Here is a 16,900-nt window from a genome sequence, read left to right on the forward strand (position 1 = left end):
GGTAACATTGTCAATGCCTTACAAGAAATATGGTTCCCCATACAAAAGGCGTCATCAGAAAATTCCAAAAGTTGGTAATGATGAGTACATTGGTGCACTTGAAACCCAGTGGTTTTCAGGATCTGTTCCTGAGCTAGGCCCTGTCCAGCCCATTGTGTGTGATAACAACCCTCTGGCAAAATGAGGCATAGCTGTGTTCACTCTCCCCTGGAATGCTGTATTCATCGGCACCTTCATAGCCATACTTTTGCTCTTCCATTTTCCCCCTTTCTTCTCAGGCTTGCCAAATCTCTCATCTTTCCCCATCCAGTTTCTAGGTTTATTTATTTCAGGAAGCTTCTGGCCCACATTGATTTCTTCCCTTCTTAAAACTACAGGGTTTTTTTTTGGCAGTTCCATATGAACTCTTACTTACATATTTAATTTTGCTTTTGTTATATCTCGTATCTCATTTCTCTGATGACACTCCTCAGAGACAGTACCATATTTTTAACTTCTTTGTACTTTCCAAAGCACCCAGAGGAGTGGACTGGACCTAGTCATTTTCTGCGCAATAAATATTTATCCATTGATAAGAGTACAAGTGAAGAAGACTTTCTAGTGATCAGAAAAAGAGCATTGGCACCTGACTGTAAGGCCTTCCCATTTGTGTGTGTAGTGAGGGGCTTATGTAGGAAGTAGGACTGAGGTTTTATTACAATTAATAGAAAAGCATTACCATGACTCTGTCTCCGCTTTGCCTTACTGACTATCCCTTTATATCATATGTACCAAAAATGACATATATGTACTGGGCTTGTGCGCATGGCATATGAACAGGAATAAATTTTATCTCATCTATAAGGCATAGAAGCTTAAATGCTTTTAAGTGCCATTTTGTGTGCAAATAGTAATTGTTGTTATGAATATGAAGTTGACTTTTATATACTTTTCTTTATTATCACAGAGATGGATATTCAGAAAAATGTGTCATGAACAATTACTTTGGGATTGGATTAGATGCAAAAATTTCATTAGAATTTAATAATAAGAGAGAAGAGCATCCTGAAAAATGCAGGTAATTTTGGTAATAGTAATAATGTTATTACATGAAGGTAATTTCACTTTAATTTCATTTATTAGCTCTTTTGCTCGCTCTGCCTTTAAAGAGTAAATCAATAATAGCTATTGATTGAACTGTCTGACAATATTTATTTCAGGAGCCGAACTAAAAATTTGATGTGGTATGGAGTCCTTGGAACCCGGGAGTTATTACAGAGATCGTATAAGAACTTAGAACAGAGGGTTCAACTTGAGGTAAGTTCATCTCGAAGTCAAGATATTTCCGATGATCTTTTTTTTTTTATTTCAGATGATCTTACTTAGAAAAATAATTTTTTTGTATGTAGAGCTAATTTGTAGAGCCTCAATGCCTCTTTAAATGTTTGAACACTCAATGGTAATTATCAACTTTTTATGGTAAATTATCAACTTTATATAAATGATGGCATAGACATTGGATATGAACAACACACTTCATTAGCAGTATCATTAGCTCCAGAAATTTGGATGGTTCTGTGGTATCATGGTGCTCTATCAGAAGGTAGAGTTATGGGAGGACATTTATAGGAGAGCATTAGGAATGAATTCTCAGATTCTCTCATTAAAGTTTACAAATTCTGACCCAATTTTATAATGCCTGAGGTTTCACAAATCCCTGAAAACATTCATAGTAAACAGACTCTTAATTTAGATGTATATTTGTTCCAATTATTTCCAACAATAGTAAAATTTAAAAAGATACATCTAACTTAATTTAGATGTATATTTATTCCAATTATTTCTAACAATAGTAAAATTAAAAGAGATTTACATTTTTAGTAGCTTTTACTAATTTAAAGGGGAAATTAAGGACAGCAAAAGGTATTTAATCTTTTCCACTAACCGGAAAAAGAAGGTTGGGGACATGGCTCTGAAAAGTCTACTAACTTCTGTGAATTTTATTTTCTTTCACCCTTGGTCCAGTATTCACAGTTTATGCTAATACACATGTCTTTCTATCTTGTATCTTTATATAACCAGATTTTTTTTTATAACCAGATATTTTAAATTAAGGTGTGGCCTATGTTCAGAAAAGTGTGCAAATCTTAAGTCTATAGCTCACAGAATTAAACAGAACGTTATTATTTTAGGTGTTATCTTAACACTGGAATGTGGGCTACAGAAGTGCCTGGCTCATTCATTATCAACTAAATGGCCTAGTAAAAATAAACTCATTATACCTTCCACTCTAGAGCACAGCCACATGATCAGCTGGTTTCATTTATCATTGCTATGAAATTAAGATGGATGTTACTGGCATTTTTCCCATCTCCTTTAAGTTAGTTATATGACTTAAACAGCTTGTTCTAAAGCACACAAAGATACCCATTCAATTTATTGGATTCAGAAAAAGTTTATTATTCTACTAAAAATGTTTGTTCATTTTATTTATTTATTTAAAAATGATTTTATTTATTTGAGAGAGAGCATGAGTGGGAGGGGGAGTGAGAGAAGCAGACTTCCCACTGACAGGGAGTTCAACATGGGGCTCGATTGATCCTAGGACCCTGGGATCATGACCCAAGTCGAAGGCAGATGCTCAACCAACTGAGCCACCCAGGGACTCAGTGTTTGCTCATTTTAACAAATAGACATTGAGCACTAACTGTGTACCAGAAATGGCCCTAGATGCTGGGGTACTCTATCTATACTCTTGAATGTATTTCTATGAAAAAGAAAATAAAATGTAAAAAATGCATGTAGGAATGCAATCAAGTATAAAATATTCTCAGTTATTTAAAATATTTGAAAAGTGGATTGAAATTGGATTTTCATTTGTTCAAAAAATTGGAGATCATTTCAATTGGGCAGTAAATGCAAGTTTTATAAAGTTTTATTAATTACTTTTATTGTAAGAATTAATGAAAATATAGTATCTATCATAAGTATGACATCTGCAAGCTCTTCTCTTTTAAAACAAAGGACTAAACCTTCTATTCAGTAAGAATTTACTTACATGTCATGTATAATTACTCACCAGCCGTATGATATTTTTTCCCTATTTAAAAGTTAATTTTAATTTCCATTTAAGTGATTAAGTAGAAGACACAGAGTATAAGAAGTATCTTCCTGATATTCCTGACATGCATGGTTTTTCTTTCTTTGGTTTTGGTTCTGACTACTTGAGAAACTCAGCTTTGACTCTGACCAGCCACCGGTAGATAAGGTGGCTAGGACCCAGAGGCCCTCCCTGAACCTGTTTTCAAAAAAAATGCTTAACATAAGCACTAAGATGACTATAATACAAGTGAGAATAGCGGGACGCCTGGGTGGCTCAGTTGTTGAGCATCTGTCTTTGGCTCGGGATGAGATCCTGAGATCCTGGGATCGAGTCCCACACCGGGCTCCCCGTAGGGAGCCTGCTTCTCCCTCTGCCTATGTCTCTGCCTCTCTCTGTGTGTCTCTTACGAATAGATAAATAAAACCTTAAAAGAAAAAAAAAAGCAAGTGAGAATAGTATAAGTGACCTGGAAAAGACTCCAGAAAAGTACTGCCTGATTTTGGCAGGAAGAAGAGATAAAACATATTTTAAGTTAGTTTTCTATAACAACTTCTGCTATAGTGATTTATATTTTATAAGATAAAGGTAATCTGTAGGAATATATTTACAGGAGAGCAAGCATGACCACTTCCCTCCAGCACCCTCTGTCTTTGGTATATTGTAGTGGCTTCCCAACTAGCAGGTTTGCTCTTTTAAAAAAAAATTTTTTTTTATTTATTCATTCATGAGAGACAGAGAGAGAGAGAGACAGAGAGAGAGAGAGAGAGGAAGAGAGAAGAAGGCTCCATCCAGGGAGGCCAACGTGGGACTCGATCCTGGGTCTCCAGGATCCCACCCTGGGCCAAACAAAGGTGGCGCTAAACTGCTGAGCCACGGGGGCTGCCCAAGTTTGCTCTTTTTATCTAACCTCTAAGCTTTTACCTTACAGTGTGATGGTCAGTATATTCCTCTCCCCAGTCTGCAAGGAATAGCAGTGTTGAACATTCCCAGCTATGCAGGAGGCACTAACTTTTGGGGTGGAACTAAAGAGGATGATGTAAGTATTTTCTTGTGCCTTCCAGATTCCAGAGGCTGCCCACATTCCTTGGCTTGTGGCCCCTTCCTCGGTCGCCAGAGCCCACAGGGGCAGGCTGAGAGTCTGCCCTTTCTGATCTCCTACTGCCTTTCTCTTCCACTTTCAATGACTTTTGTGATTACATTGAAGAGTATGTATCATCCCACTGCATCATCCAGGATAATCTTCCCTTCTCAAGGTCCCTCCTATAAAAGTCTGTTTTGCCATGTAAAGTAACATTCACAACTTCCCCAGGTTAGAACATGGACATTCTGGGGATGAGAAGGTGGAGGGACCTTACTCCGCTTACCAATATACCTTTTCTACTTTTAACTTTCTAAATTTATGTGGCTATTATTTTTATTTTTAGAAATGTTAAGAGGGTTCATTTGGCCTTTGATGTTTAGGGCTATGTTTAGGCAGGAGAGTCTAAAAAGAAGAAAACACACCTAACAAATGTAATTAATTAATGTTTTAAAAATAATAAAATGAAAGAGAAAGAACAATTATTAAGATATACATCACAATAAAGAGGGGTCATCACAGTCTTTGAAGAATCACATGTATGGAACGATAGCCCCTTTTATTTGAGGTTTATAATATAAGAGTTCTCACTGACCCATTTTTGCACGGCTCTTAAATGAGCTGACAGGGATTAAAGTATAAAATAAATTGGAATGTACTTGTGATTTTCATTATATGATTATATTCCAATCCTATTGAACTATAAAATTTACATTAGCTGTTAATTTTTTTGTCAGCCTGTAACTACTCTTAAATATTTTAAAGGGAAGAAATCAGTGAGATAAAGATAAATAAAGCTCATGACGCCCACTAGGTAATCAGATAGTGTTCTGAGAACTTCACATTCATTATTAACAACCACAATTTTTATCTCAATTTTACCAATGAAGAAACTGACACTAAATTCAGACAGGAAGTAGCAGAGACAGGATTTAAAACCATGCAGCCTGCTAACAAAAATGATAAGGAATCATCAAGGTTTGCAAATTCATATCCTGATATTTTCAACGGAAGTTTTGCTTAGGATACTACTTTATGCTGAATAAATTTTTTTCAGAGGCATAATTGTGTATCCTATACTCAAAGGGAGAATAAAAGGAACAAATTATTACAGCCAGAATTTCAATTGTTTGATTAAATTAACTTTGTGAACATGCACTTAACATCAAAACAAAGTAAGCCTGCGTTATTTTTATTCTTTGAGATGTCTGTTGCCATCTTCTCAAACGCCCTAAAAAAGTTGTTGTATTAAGATACAAAGGACATTATACATACATATTGCTTGTAACACATTGGAAGATTCCCCTTAGAACATACCAAGGGAACTGGGTATTTTAGGTTTCCTAAAATCACATGCACCATTTTTTCAAGACACCTGAGTTATGTGTGAACAGATATTTAATACATTTTATATCAAGATGGATTATGTATTTATTTTTTTTCCATGATGGATTATTTAGAAATATAATAGTTCACCGGTTCAAAGAGTGCTTTATGAGAGACATGAACATTTTATCCGTGTGGATTTTAAACCTTTCTTATGAGGTTTGTTTACATTAAATCATCTTCAGTGGGGGTTTTTTTGTCCTTAGATTATCATTTCCTAATAATGTTTACTTACTTTTCTCCTTACTATTTTCATACGTTTTTTTTAAATATGTATACTGCTGAGTTTTACGTTGCTGATGTATCACTACATCTAAACCTTAACCTATCAGGGGAACTGTAATAATGTAGTTTTTCCTTTCAGATATTTGCCGCACCATCATTTGATGACAAGATCCTGGAAGTCGTTGCAATATTTGATAGCATGCAAATGGCAGTTTCAAGGGTCATTAAACTGCAGCATCATCGAATAGCTCAGGTTGGTTTTCTCTGATCAAACCTGACCTCATGACTTGGGCCACTGGGGAAGCTATTCCAAATGACTCCTATGCTGTCTGTTCATCTATAAGATGTTAACTTTCTTGTCACGTCAGCTGTTACTGTGTCCTGAGAAGTGGAAAAACATACATTCCATTCCACGGAATGAAGGCTGAATGCAGATTGAGTATCAGTTTCTCAAGACAATTTGTTCTCTAAAATAACTTGTTTTATTTCAGTGCCGTACAGTAAAAATCACTATATTTGGTGATGAGGGCGTCCCAGTGCAGGTGGATGGTGAAGCATGGGTTCAGCCTCCAGGAATTATCAAAATTGTGCACAAAAACAGAGCTCAGATGCTAACAAGGGACAGGGTATGTAAAAAAAAATTCTTCTAGATTTTTATCAAGCCTTTTAACAATATTAAATTGTGAGGGGTGCCTGGGTGGCTCTGTCGATTAAGTGTCTGACTCTTGATCTCGGCTCAGGTCTTGATCTCAGGGTCATGAGCAAACCTGGAGTTGGGCTCCATGCTGGATGTGGAGTCTACTTGAAGAAAGTTGTTAGGAAGAATAGAAACCAAGGAAAAATATTTAAATTGTCTCTGTCTCTCTCTCTCTTTTTTAAAGATTTTATTTATTTATTCCTGAGAGACACAGAGAGAGAGGCAGAGACGTAGACAGCTCCCCTCACAGGGAGCCTGATGTGGGACTCTATCCCTGGACCCGGGATAATGCCCTGGGCTGAAGGCAGACACTCAACAGCTGAGCCACCCAGGCTTTCCCTAAATTGTCTCTTAACCTGACGTTTAGGTCATTGTGGTTTTAAATATGAATAAGTATTTATTTTTTTAAAAAAGTGAATAGAGGGGTGCCTGGGTGGCTCAGTTGTTTAAGCATCTACCTTCAGCTCAGGTCATGGTCCCAGGGTCCTGAGATCGAGCCCCACATAGGGGCTCCCAGCTCAGCGGGGAGTCTGCTTCTCCCTCTCCCTCTGCACCCACCCTCTCCCCTCTTGTTTGCATGCATGCATGCTCCGTCTCTCTCAAATAAATACAATGTTAAAAAAAAAAAGTTAATAGATGACTAGGGGCACCTGGGTGACTTATTTGGTTAAGCAACTGACTCTTGATTTTGGCCTAAGTCATGATCTCAGGGTTGTGAGATCAAGCTTCCCATACGGCTCCCTGCTCAGCCTCCTAGGATTCTCTCTCTTTCTCTCCCTCTCCTTCTCCCCCAGCCCTGGCTCATATGTGCATATGTGTGCATTCTCTCTGTCTCAAAAAAAAAGTTAACAGACTATATTTTTATTATTTTTTTAGATTCACAGAGAAATTGAGCAGAAAATGTAGAGAATTCTAATTGTATTCCCACATACCTCCTTACCTCACTGACATACAGTCCCTTATTATTAACATCTTGTATCAGTGTGGTACATTTATTATAGTTGATGAGCCAATATTGATTATTAAAGTTCATAGTTTACTCTTCATGTTGTACATTTTATGGTTTTTGAGAAATATATGATCACTTCTATCCACCATCATAGTATCGTACAGGATAGTTTCACTACCCTAAAAGTTCCTTGTGCTCAACCTAACCATCACTCCCTCCCTTACCTCAGCCCGTCTTCATAGTTTTACCTTTTCTAGAATATGTTTTAATTAAGGTCATACTTGTAACAAATAATAAGACTGCCAAAATCCAGCCTGTGTCTTTTATGCACATAAAGTATAGGTTGAAACCTCAATTGGAAGTCCTTTTTGAAACTCTTCAGTGATACACTCCTCATCGCAGATTACATTACTTATCTGTTATGATAACACTGAAAAAGTTTAAAACATCTATTTTGTGATTTACAATTCCTTTAATGAAACTCTAGATTGGGAAAAAAGCAATAGTTTCAAAGTCATTCGTGTAACACCTAAATACACACTTGTGTGGGTCTCAGAGCTCCAAACTAACAATTCCTTTCCATATTGATCTTAAATAGGCTTTTGAAAGCACTCTGAAATCTTGGGAAGATAAACAGAAGTGTGATTCCGGTAAGCCAGTTCTTCGAACCCATTTGTACATCCAGCATGCCGTTGACCTGGCCACAGAAGAGGTGTCCCAGATGCAGCTATGCTCCCAGGCTGCAGAGGAGCTCATTACTAGGTATGGTGGTCCTGCATGCTCTAGGTGAGGAGAACTCTGGCTTGGCCAATTTTGTTTTTTAGTTTTGATACATAATTTTAGCTGTTTGGGGGTATCTAAAAGAAATGCATTTACCCTCCTTTCTCATTTGCTGCCTCATTTATGCCTCAAGTAAACCCTCTCCAACACACACACACACACACACACACACACACACACACACACACACCCCGCTACCTGTGTTCTCTGCAGAACAGACCTTGGACTTCCTGAAACACAGTGGAAAGCTGGCCTAACTCACCCTACCACACGGTGCTCTTTCTGTTATTGTTGATTTCCTCAGTTTTACACAATCTTTACACTCTACTACTTACTTATATATTACTTTACAATTATTGATTAAATGCATAAGCATTTAATGTAGAAGGAATTGTAGAATGTGGAATGTAGAAGGAAACATAAACATTAACCCTGCTTCCATAGAAATTTGGGTGGGGGGTGGGGGAGTGGGGAAAAGCCTGAGAATCAGTTTCCAAAGACGTATCCAGAGATTGGGAGACCACCTAGGAATTAATTTTAGTAGACGAAAGGGAAGAGATGAAAACACAAGTTCCAGGAGTGTAAAAGAGATAAAAATCACTATGACCAGGAGTGAATTTTATTGGGGGAAGGGAAGGGAACCATGGAAAAATTTCTTATCCCCTCTTCTCTACCAAATGGGGATAATATGAGCTAACTTTGCAGGTCAATGTGAAGGCTGAGACCCACCAAGTAAAGAGCTTATTAGCACATCATATCTGGCATATTTGCTGTTCTGTGAATGGTAGCTATTATATTCTTACCACATCTTCATCTGATCACTGATAAGAATGTTGTGGAAAAAAAGAAGGAAAACAAAGCTCTTTAAATATTTGTGGGACAGCTAGAATGCACTAGCTGCTAGAGATATAAGAGAAAAGATATGAACTCCCTACTGCTAGAGACCAACATTCAGAATTAGAATAAAGTATGATAACTGCAAGATATTGAGTAGCTTAGAAGCAAGGTAAGAGAAAATGAGTATTTAGTTAGCTAAATGCACAGAGAACTTCGTTATTCTATATCTCAGTTTCTTACCCACAAAGAGCCTCGTTTTAGGGTATTACAAACCACTTCTGTGAAGTCCAATTTACAGTAGGGTTTTTTTGCTTCTTTTCCAGATGTACTGAGGAATAATTGACAAGTAAAAATCATTTATACATAAATGGTGTACACATGATAATTTGATACATGTATACATTGTAAAGCAATTACCATAATTAAGCTAATTAACAAATTATGGCTAATAGCATGGAGGTCTTTCAGGAAATTAAAAATAGAACTGAAACAATTTCTTGAAACCAAAATATACTTTCTGTATTATCTCCTTTGAAATCAAATATACTTTCTGAAATAACTTCCTGTCAACTAACCAAATAACCTTATCAGAAAAAGGAAAGTGAAGGAAGGTTGGCCAGACTTGCTTTTGGTCAACCTAATTTGGTTCCCCATATGTTTTTTTAAATTTTGCAAAAGATAAAAATCAGGCCCACTCCTCTATTTTCAGAACTTACTCATTCAGTATTCAACAAATAGTTTTGAGTCTGTTCTTCTGCATGCCAACCACCATATTAAGCAGTGGGGATGCCAGAATGGCTGTGTTGTGGTCCTCTCTTCTTAATTTGCTGGCAGGAGAGCAGGAGGGAAAAGTGTGGCCAAAGTGCTATCACAGGCTCAGTGGGGCACTGTGGATACACACAGGAGGCCAAGAAAGTAAGGGAGGGTTGCCTAGAAGAAGTGATCTTCTGCCAAGTCTTGATGGAAGAGGAAGAGAAGGAACATTCGAAACATGGGAACAAGCCTGGGCAGAGGCCCAGAGGAGTGTGAGGGAACAGTACTTTTAGGAAATTTCAGGGAATGGAGGGTGACATGGTATATGTGAGAGAATAGAAAATGTGGATGGAGGAGTGAAAAGAGGCCAGGTCTTATCAGGAAGTTTCTGGAAACAATGTGTAGCATCGTTTGCAAGACAGCAAAGCAAGAGCAAGGTGAACACTCTTAGAATGGTCCTGACAGGAAACAATGGATTGAGGTATTAGAGATGGAAAGAAGTAGAGAGACTTAAGATAGATTATGATCTAAAATTGCTATATGACCTGAATTAGGAGAGAGGATGAATGGCTGGATGGATTGTGGAACCTTTGATGGAACCATAGGATTCAGGAGGGAAAATAGGTTTGAGAGGGAAAAATGACAGGGTCTTCCAGAATTCAAGCTATATTACAAATATCCAGAAGGAGGGGCGCTTGGATGGCTCAGTCAGTTAAGCATCTGTCTCCTGATTTGGGCTCAGGTCATGATCTTCGGGTCGTGAGATGGTGCCCCATGTCCAGCTCCATGTGCAACGGGGAGTCTGCTTGAAGATTCTCTCTCTCCCTCTGCCCCATCACCTCGCACTCGCTCACACATGCTCTCTTGGGTGCTCTCTCTGTCAAATAAATAAAATAAAAATTTTTAAAGAAATATCTAGGAGGAAATTTGAGTAGGCAGTTGGAAATATTGATCTGAAATTGGTTCATCTCTTCCTTTTTTCGAAAATTAGAGTAACATTTACCCACCTCTATGCTTCTGATAAAGAACCCATTCTTCATGATTTCTCAGAAATATTGAGATGACATTTGCAAATTCCTTTGTGGCATGGATATCAATAGTCTGATCTTTAAGAATTAAGCTCTTTTCCTTTACTCTTGACTCAACTCTATAAACCCAGTCTCTTCTCTTGTTGTACCCTTTCTAGTGTCTTCTCTTGTTTTACTCTTTCTAGTGTGAAGGTCATTCTCCTCATAGTTGCCAGAAGCAAAAGATTTGCGTAGTTTTGCTTTCTTGCTCATCTGCAAACTTTATATGGCTTTCTAGCCCTTGGCTGAACTTTTCCTCTTTTTTCTTTGGCCTCCAGGATCTTGTCTGTTCAGGATATTCTTGAAGGTTTAGATTCCAGAGGACTGTGGTACAACAGGCTTTGGAACTAATAGACATAGATTCAAGTCCTGGCCCTGTTACTTTTTAGCTTTGTATACACACTGACTCTCTGCACACCCTCCAGGTCTTCATCTATAAAGTGGAGAAAATTAATCACAGCTACTTTTTAAGTTGTGAATATTAAATTAGATAATGCATGTAGAGCACTTAGTGTATAGATGATAAATATGGCAATGTTCTTCCCCTAATCTGTTTTACATGTTCCTGGTTGAAGTTGCAATGAATAAAAGATTAAATTTTTGCTCCCTACATTTGGGACCTATCTCACTTGCCAGGGATACTTCAAAACGAAATGTTACTATATTTTGTTCTTCTAAATTATACCTCAGTGTGTTTGTCTGTGAGTCTAAGCCTAACTTTTCCCATAAAGATTTTTGGTTTCATATTCCTTATTGCAGTAGGGTTTGAATTTTGTTAAGTCTACCCTTTTTATTCATAGTTGAGCTGAACTCACTTTTTTAAAAAATTCCCTAATTCTTTTTTTTGACTTGTCTTAATCTACCATTTCTGTAACTTCAAAGAAATCAGCAATGCTCAAATTTTTTTTTGTTCACCTACCTCGTTTTTGCTTTCAGGATCTGTGATGCAGCCACAATCCATTGTCTTTTGGAGCAAGAACTGGCCCATGCCGTAAATGCGTGCTCCCATGCACTGAATAAAGCCAACCCACGGTTCCCAGAGGTGAGGAGCTAATGGTAAATTCTCATTCCACAGATTGTTATGTATTACACATATATTCTGATGCCAGAAAATGGGCTGTGCCCTTTAAAAAAGCATTAGCCGGTCTATAGGATTGTCTGCCAGAAGCTTATGGTAAATGTGTGGCCACGTTTTTTTATTCTTCTTTTCCTGGCATTTTTCCCATTCCTGCTCTTAAATTTCCTTCACTTTCCCCCCATTTCTCTTTCAATCACTTGTCCTTGCCATCTTCCTTGCACTCGTTCTCCTTTGAGCTACAGTCATTCCTCCCTGTTCGTTCTTTCACCTTCTCCCTGCACTTTGGCGTAGGACAAACCTACATACCGCGCATTTTTTTATTAAAGATGTTCATTCATTGTCGAAGTTCTGTGCAGAAGTTGTCCTCACCTCATGTTGTTCCATTAAACTGGTAAAGTTGGTAAACTTTTTCATGTAGATGCTGGAATCTGTAACTTCTTTTTTTAATTTGTAACTTCTATCATTTTTTTAACATAGAAGTTAGAGAAGGAAAAGAATACTGTGCTCTTGAAATGCCATACATGGTACAAGTTGTAGCATAGAGAAAATTGATAGCATTATCATATTCTTTTAATTATTCCTTGGAAGTTACCTAAATTGATGTACAGATAAATGCTAGTCCTCAAGGTAAAAGCCTAAAAAACAACCTGATTCCTACTTCTGAGAGTGAAAGTCAGGGGATAAAACTGATTATGATCTGATAATGACCTCTTTAAGGCATCGTTTTCTTTGACTTAACTTTTTTTGTGGGAAGATGTATATGTTGCGAGCAGATGCATGTTTGTACGCAGGAGATGTGGTCCTAAGTGTAACCATAGTCAGGTGCATTCATTTGGTTCTGCGAGGTAAGGATTAGAAGAAGTAATCATACGAACAAATACGAGGGTGAAATTGTTCAATTGTAATAGAATTTGGGTAGGTTTTTCCAAATATTTGTGATGTGAATTTATGGGAAGAATAAAATTTAAAGTATTTGCTGATGATTGAATCCCACCTTCATATAGAACTACTTGTGTTTGATGTGTTGTTTTTTCTTCTAGAGTCTTACGAGAGACACTGCCACTGAAATAGCCATCAATGTGAAGGCACTATATAATGAAACAGAATCTTTGCTAGTGGGCAGGGTTCCTTTGGTAAGGAAGAGATGACTGGTAACACAAGAATGATGATCAATGTGTGGGCCTCACCTTTATTAGGGAACATGCATTCATCAAATTCTAATGCCGAAACTAAACTGCCTCTGGCCTCCATCCTTAGAGCTTCCCTTTTACCTGGCTTTTGCCTTCCAGGAAATATATGGCTACCTCGGGGGGGGTTATGATTCAGGCTAACAGGAGTAGAAGTTTCCATTCACATATGCCAACATGTTTTTATACAGCACTGCTCTCCCCAGTCAGTTTTGAAGAGACTTGAGCCCTTATGAAACGTAGCAGGCATTTCTTGGTACTCATGAATTCCTTATTGCAGTAAAATATAGAGAAAACCATTGGTTTTGTTCCCGAAATTAACGTCTGCGATATGATCGGTTTGGTTTTTAGATTTGCTGAAAGGGTAACACTTTATAGACTCGATGCTTCGAGAACTAATTTCAGGAATTAGCCCTGTCTCTAGATTCGCTTAGATTGGTGCTGGAAACCAAGGTTAGGGCAGGTCTGAATCTGCCCACGGTCCCTGGACCTCAAGCATAAGTCCTGAAAGCCCACAGATGTCCTGTTGGATTTCCCCAGAGTTGACCTTGTCAGCCTTTTATTTACTCTCACCATTTTCAAATATTCTAGAATATTGGGTCTTCTCGCCCCCTAGTGTTTGACTGTGGGTTATTCACACATGCTGTTGTAACTGTAGAAAGCCTAATGCATTGGCTCATTTTTTCTTCCTTGGAACAATTCTGATGAACTGTTCTGTGATGATCTTAAAACATTTCTCTTGACGGTAGTTTTACCTCTTGCTCTGGAAAATGTATACCTAAAGGAAAGTGGTAGTAAAAGTCATAGTATCTGGCATAGTGGGAAAATGGAAGGTGTGTCACAGTCTGGTTAACTATGTGACTGTGGTTAGGATTTCTGTTTGATTGGGGTCCAGAAGAGTACCGTCCTTGGAGCGTCTTTTACTGTGAGAAGAGAAGCTTCAAGGATGAATGACATCCGCTGCTCTTCCCCACCTCTAGAGGAAGGGATACATACACCTTCCTTGGGGCCAGGCATGGCTCCCTATGCTATGGCCGTGAAGAAAGACTTTTAGGAAGACACATTGGTTATCTTTTTTGATAAAACCAATGGAACATTTTGCCAATTCTTGGCACTTCTGTTATTAACCAGAGGCGTCTTGCTCCTCTTCTAAAATGATCCCAGTGAAATCCAGGGAGCTGTGACTTTGGTCCCAATTTTTAGGTGAAGGACATGTATTTTTCTGTCTTATTTGAAATAGAAAACTCTTGACTGACAACCTCTAGAAGCAGAACTTATTCTATGTTTTAGCTCTCTCTACTGCAAGCACCCACTGAGTGTTAGTTGGTTAATATTTATCAATTATATTATGTTAATATGGAAGCACTAACCCCACAGACTTTTAATCATTTCGATCTACCTCTCTCGTTGTCAAATATGGGTGTTTGGTTTAAAACATATACCAGTGAATTTTTTTAAAACCTTCGGCAATCTTGATGTCAAAATACAGAATCAATCATATTTGAGTTCAGCTAAGGTTTACACTTTATTTTGCTTCTGGAATGAATATGCAATACCATTTTATCACTTTTATAAGGTGTTCGTTCTTCGAAAGTGGTACATCTTACATGGCAAGGTGGAGAATCTCCATATTCTTAAGAACTACTAGAAAGGGTAGATGCCTTTAATAACCGAGAGGAAAAAAGAATGACTGTAATAAATAACAGGAACAGTTTCGCTGAACTTTCAGTTTAAAATTCTGGGAACCTATATGTGTATCCTCTACAGTTTTAAAGTAATTTATGAAAGAATTGGTTAGCGGGAGTAGACCTTAGAAATAATTGAGTCATTTTCTACTATTTATTAAGGAAGAAACTAAGACTCTTACCATCAGTCAGCCTCCCCTTGGTTGCATAGTTAGTAACAAAGCCAGGACCAGAAGGCAGTCACCTCCCTTCCTGTTCTACACATAACAGTGTTTATTTCACCTTTACTATTGAATTTCTAAGTGATTTTTAATAGTTGCTTCAAATAGGTGGATAAGTGACCAGTTAAATTCTCTTTAAAGTTTCCAAACTCTCTTCCAAATTGCAAACCATTTTAGCATTTTGCTTTTCCCTGATTTTTGCAACAGCTTTTCATCACAAAATTTTCTGAGATTCGTGGAGGGTTTTTTTTTTTTTTCCTTAAACTTACTATTTTAATTCTCCAGGAGATTTCTGTGCCAAGCAGTTCTTATTATGTGACATGTTTTTGACCAATTTTTAAGAATAGTATTATTTGCTTACTGGAAATCAGAAGGATTTTTTGCTAGAAATCAGAAGGATTTTTGCCACAAATTAGTAGAGCAGTGAGATTACTTATTAGCAAGCGAGCTAGTGGAGTGGGTGGATGAATGCATGGATTGGGAGGGAGGGAGAGAGGAAAGAATTTTCAGAAAAAAAAATAAAAAGAAAACCACCAAAAGCGATAATTTTTTCCTGTGACATTATTAAAATCACACTAACGATTTATATTATCTTTGGGAAGTACAGATATATCTATCCAGATTTTTTTTAAATGAGCTCAATATAGAATAATTGGCTCCTTTTTTCCTATATTCCTTTTTATTACCAACAACAATAACTGTGCCTACCCTAATAAGAGATGAGGATGTTCGTTGTCAAAATAAAATGAATTTATTCTGTTTGAGATGGGTCATTGAGACTTGTTTCATTTTATTTTTTTCATCTACTGGTAAATAGCAGTTAGAATCCCCACACGAAGAGCGGGTATCCAACGCCTTACATTCTGTGGAGGTGGAGCTGCAGAAATTAACTGAGATTCCTTGGCTTTATTATATCCTACACCCAAATGAAGATGAGGTATGTAAAATTTGGCCTATTTCTTTATCAAGGTAGACTTTATGACAATAGTTTGGAGTCGTCTTTTGAAAAAGAGATGGTCAAGGGATAATAAATTTTGAATACTACTTTCACATGTGCTGCTCTTAAATGAGCAAGAAAAGGTTTCTATGTGAAGAAAAGGAATCGGTACATTTTCAGGAGTACGTAACATCACACACTTTTAAGAAGGCATCACTTCAACAGTGTTTTGTGTTTATAATCTATTCCTGCGTTGTCTTTGATACTGGAGTGAGTTCTTCTCCTCTTAATGTCCTGAGAAAATTCTCTTCTTGCTCGATTCGAACAGGAGCCCCCCATGGATTGCACCAAGAGAAACAGCAGAAGCACGGTATTTCGTATCGTGCCAAAATTTAAAAAGGAGAAAGTTCAGAAGCAGAAGACAAGTTCACAGCCTGGTAGGTGATCCGCACCGGAAGGGAAAGTATAACATTATGGAAAAGATAGCTTATTACAGCAATGCCATCCAGGTGATAAAGATGTTCTGGAACTATTTGTGGTGACCATTGCACATTATGAATGTACTAAATGCCACCGAATTGTACACCATTAGTATGGTAAAAATGGTGAATTTTATTTTATGTTCCTTTTACCGCAATACAGTAAATCATATCACACCTAAAGTAAGTTCCGAAAACGGTAGGAATCTGTAGCTATGAAGCACACGAGAAAACGAGGTGGTCGCTGATATGCTCTGTTCAGTGGACGTCAGTGCATCCGTTTAGATGGCCCTTTGTCTTGCATGACAACAATTCAAGGCATCGGTGTATGATTTGTTTTTCTTCTTCAAAGTTCAAAATTTAGATATTTTGATTAATGGAATGTAAGAAACTTCCATTCACTCCTTTAACTTGCTAAATCTGTTTTCCATCTAAAGTTATGTATTCTCTTTCTCCTGT

The 16,900-nt window shown here is 37.5% G+C and overlaps 1 protein-coding gene across 4 annotated transcripts in view; it reads left to right on the top strand.

The window, feature by feature from the left end:
• The window catches only part of DGKH (diacylglycerol kinase eta), a 188,276-nt gene that overhangs the window by 152,457 nt on the left and 18,919 nt on the right, over positions 1–16,900 (top strand). For 3 of the 4 annotated variants that reach the window (XM_041730914.1, XM_041730917.1, XM_041730915.1), the window contains exons 20-29: positions 947–1,057; positions 1,200–1,296; positions 4,011–4,118; positions 5,911–6,024; positions 6,263–6,397; positions 8,016–8,179; positions 11,791–11,896; positions 12,973–13,065; positions 15,843–15,962; positions 16,291–16,399. In XM_041730914.1, the coding sequence (XP_041586848.1) occupies positions 947–1,057; positions 1,200–1,296; positions 4,011–4,118; positions 5,911–6,024; positions 6,263–6,397; positions 8,016–8,179; positions 11,791–11,896; positions 12,973–13,065; positions 15,843–15,962; positions 16,291–16,399 (1,157 nt within the window). The remainder of the gene's footprint in view (positions 1–946; positions 1,058–1,199; positions 1,297–4,010; positions 4,119–5,910; positions 6,025–6,262; positions 6,398–8,015; positions 8,180–11,790; positions 11,897–12,972; positions 13,066–15,842; positions 15,963–16,290; positions 16,400–16,900) is intronic. The other variant, XM_041730916.1, reaches the window with a different exon arrangement.

This window comes from Vulpes lagopus, chromosome 16, assembly GCF_018345385.1.
Source record: "Vulpes lagopus strain Blue_001 chromosome 16, ASM1834538v1, whole genome shotgun sequence".
In the NCBI taxonomy this organism is placed as follows: domain Eukaryota; kingdom Metazoa; phylum Chordata; class Mammalia; order Carnivora; family Canidae; genus Vulpes; species Vulpes lagopus.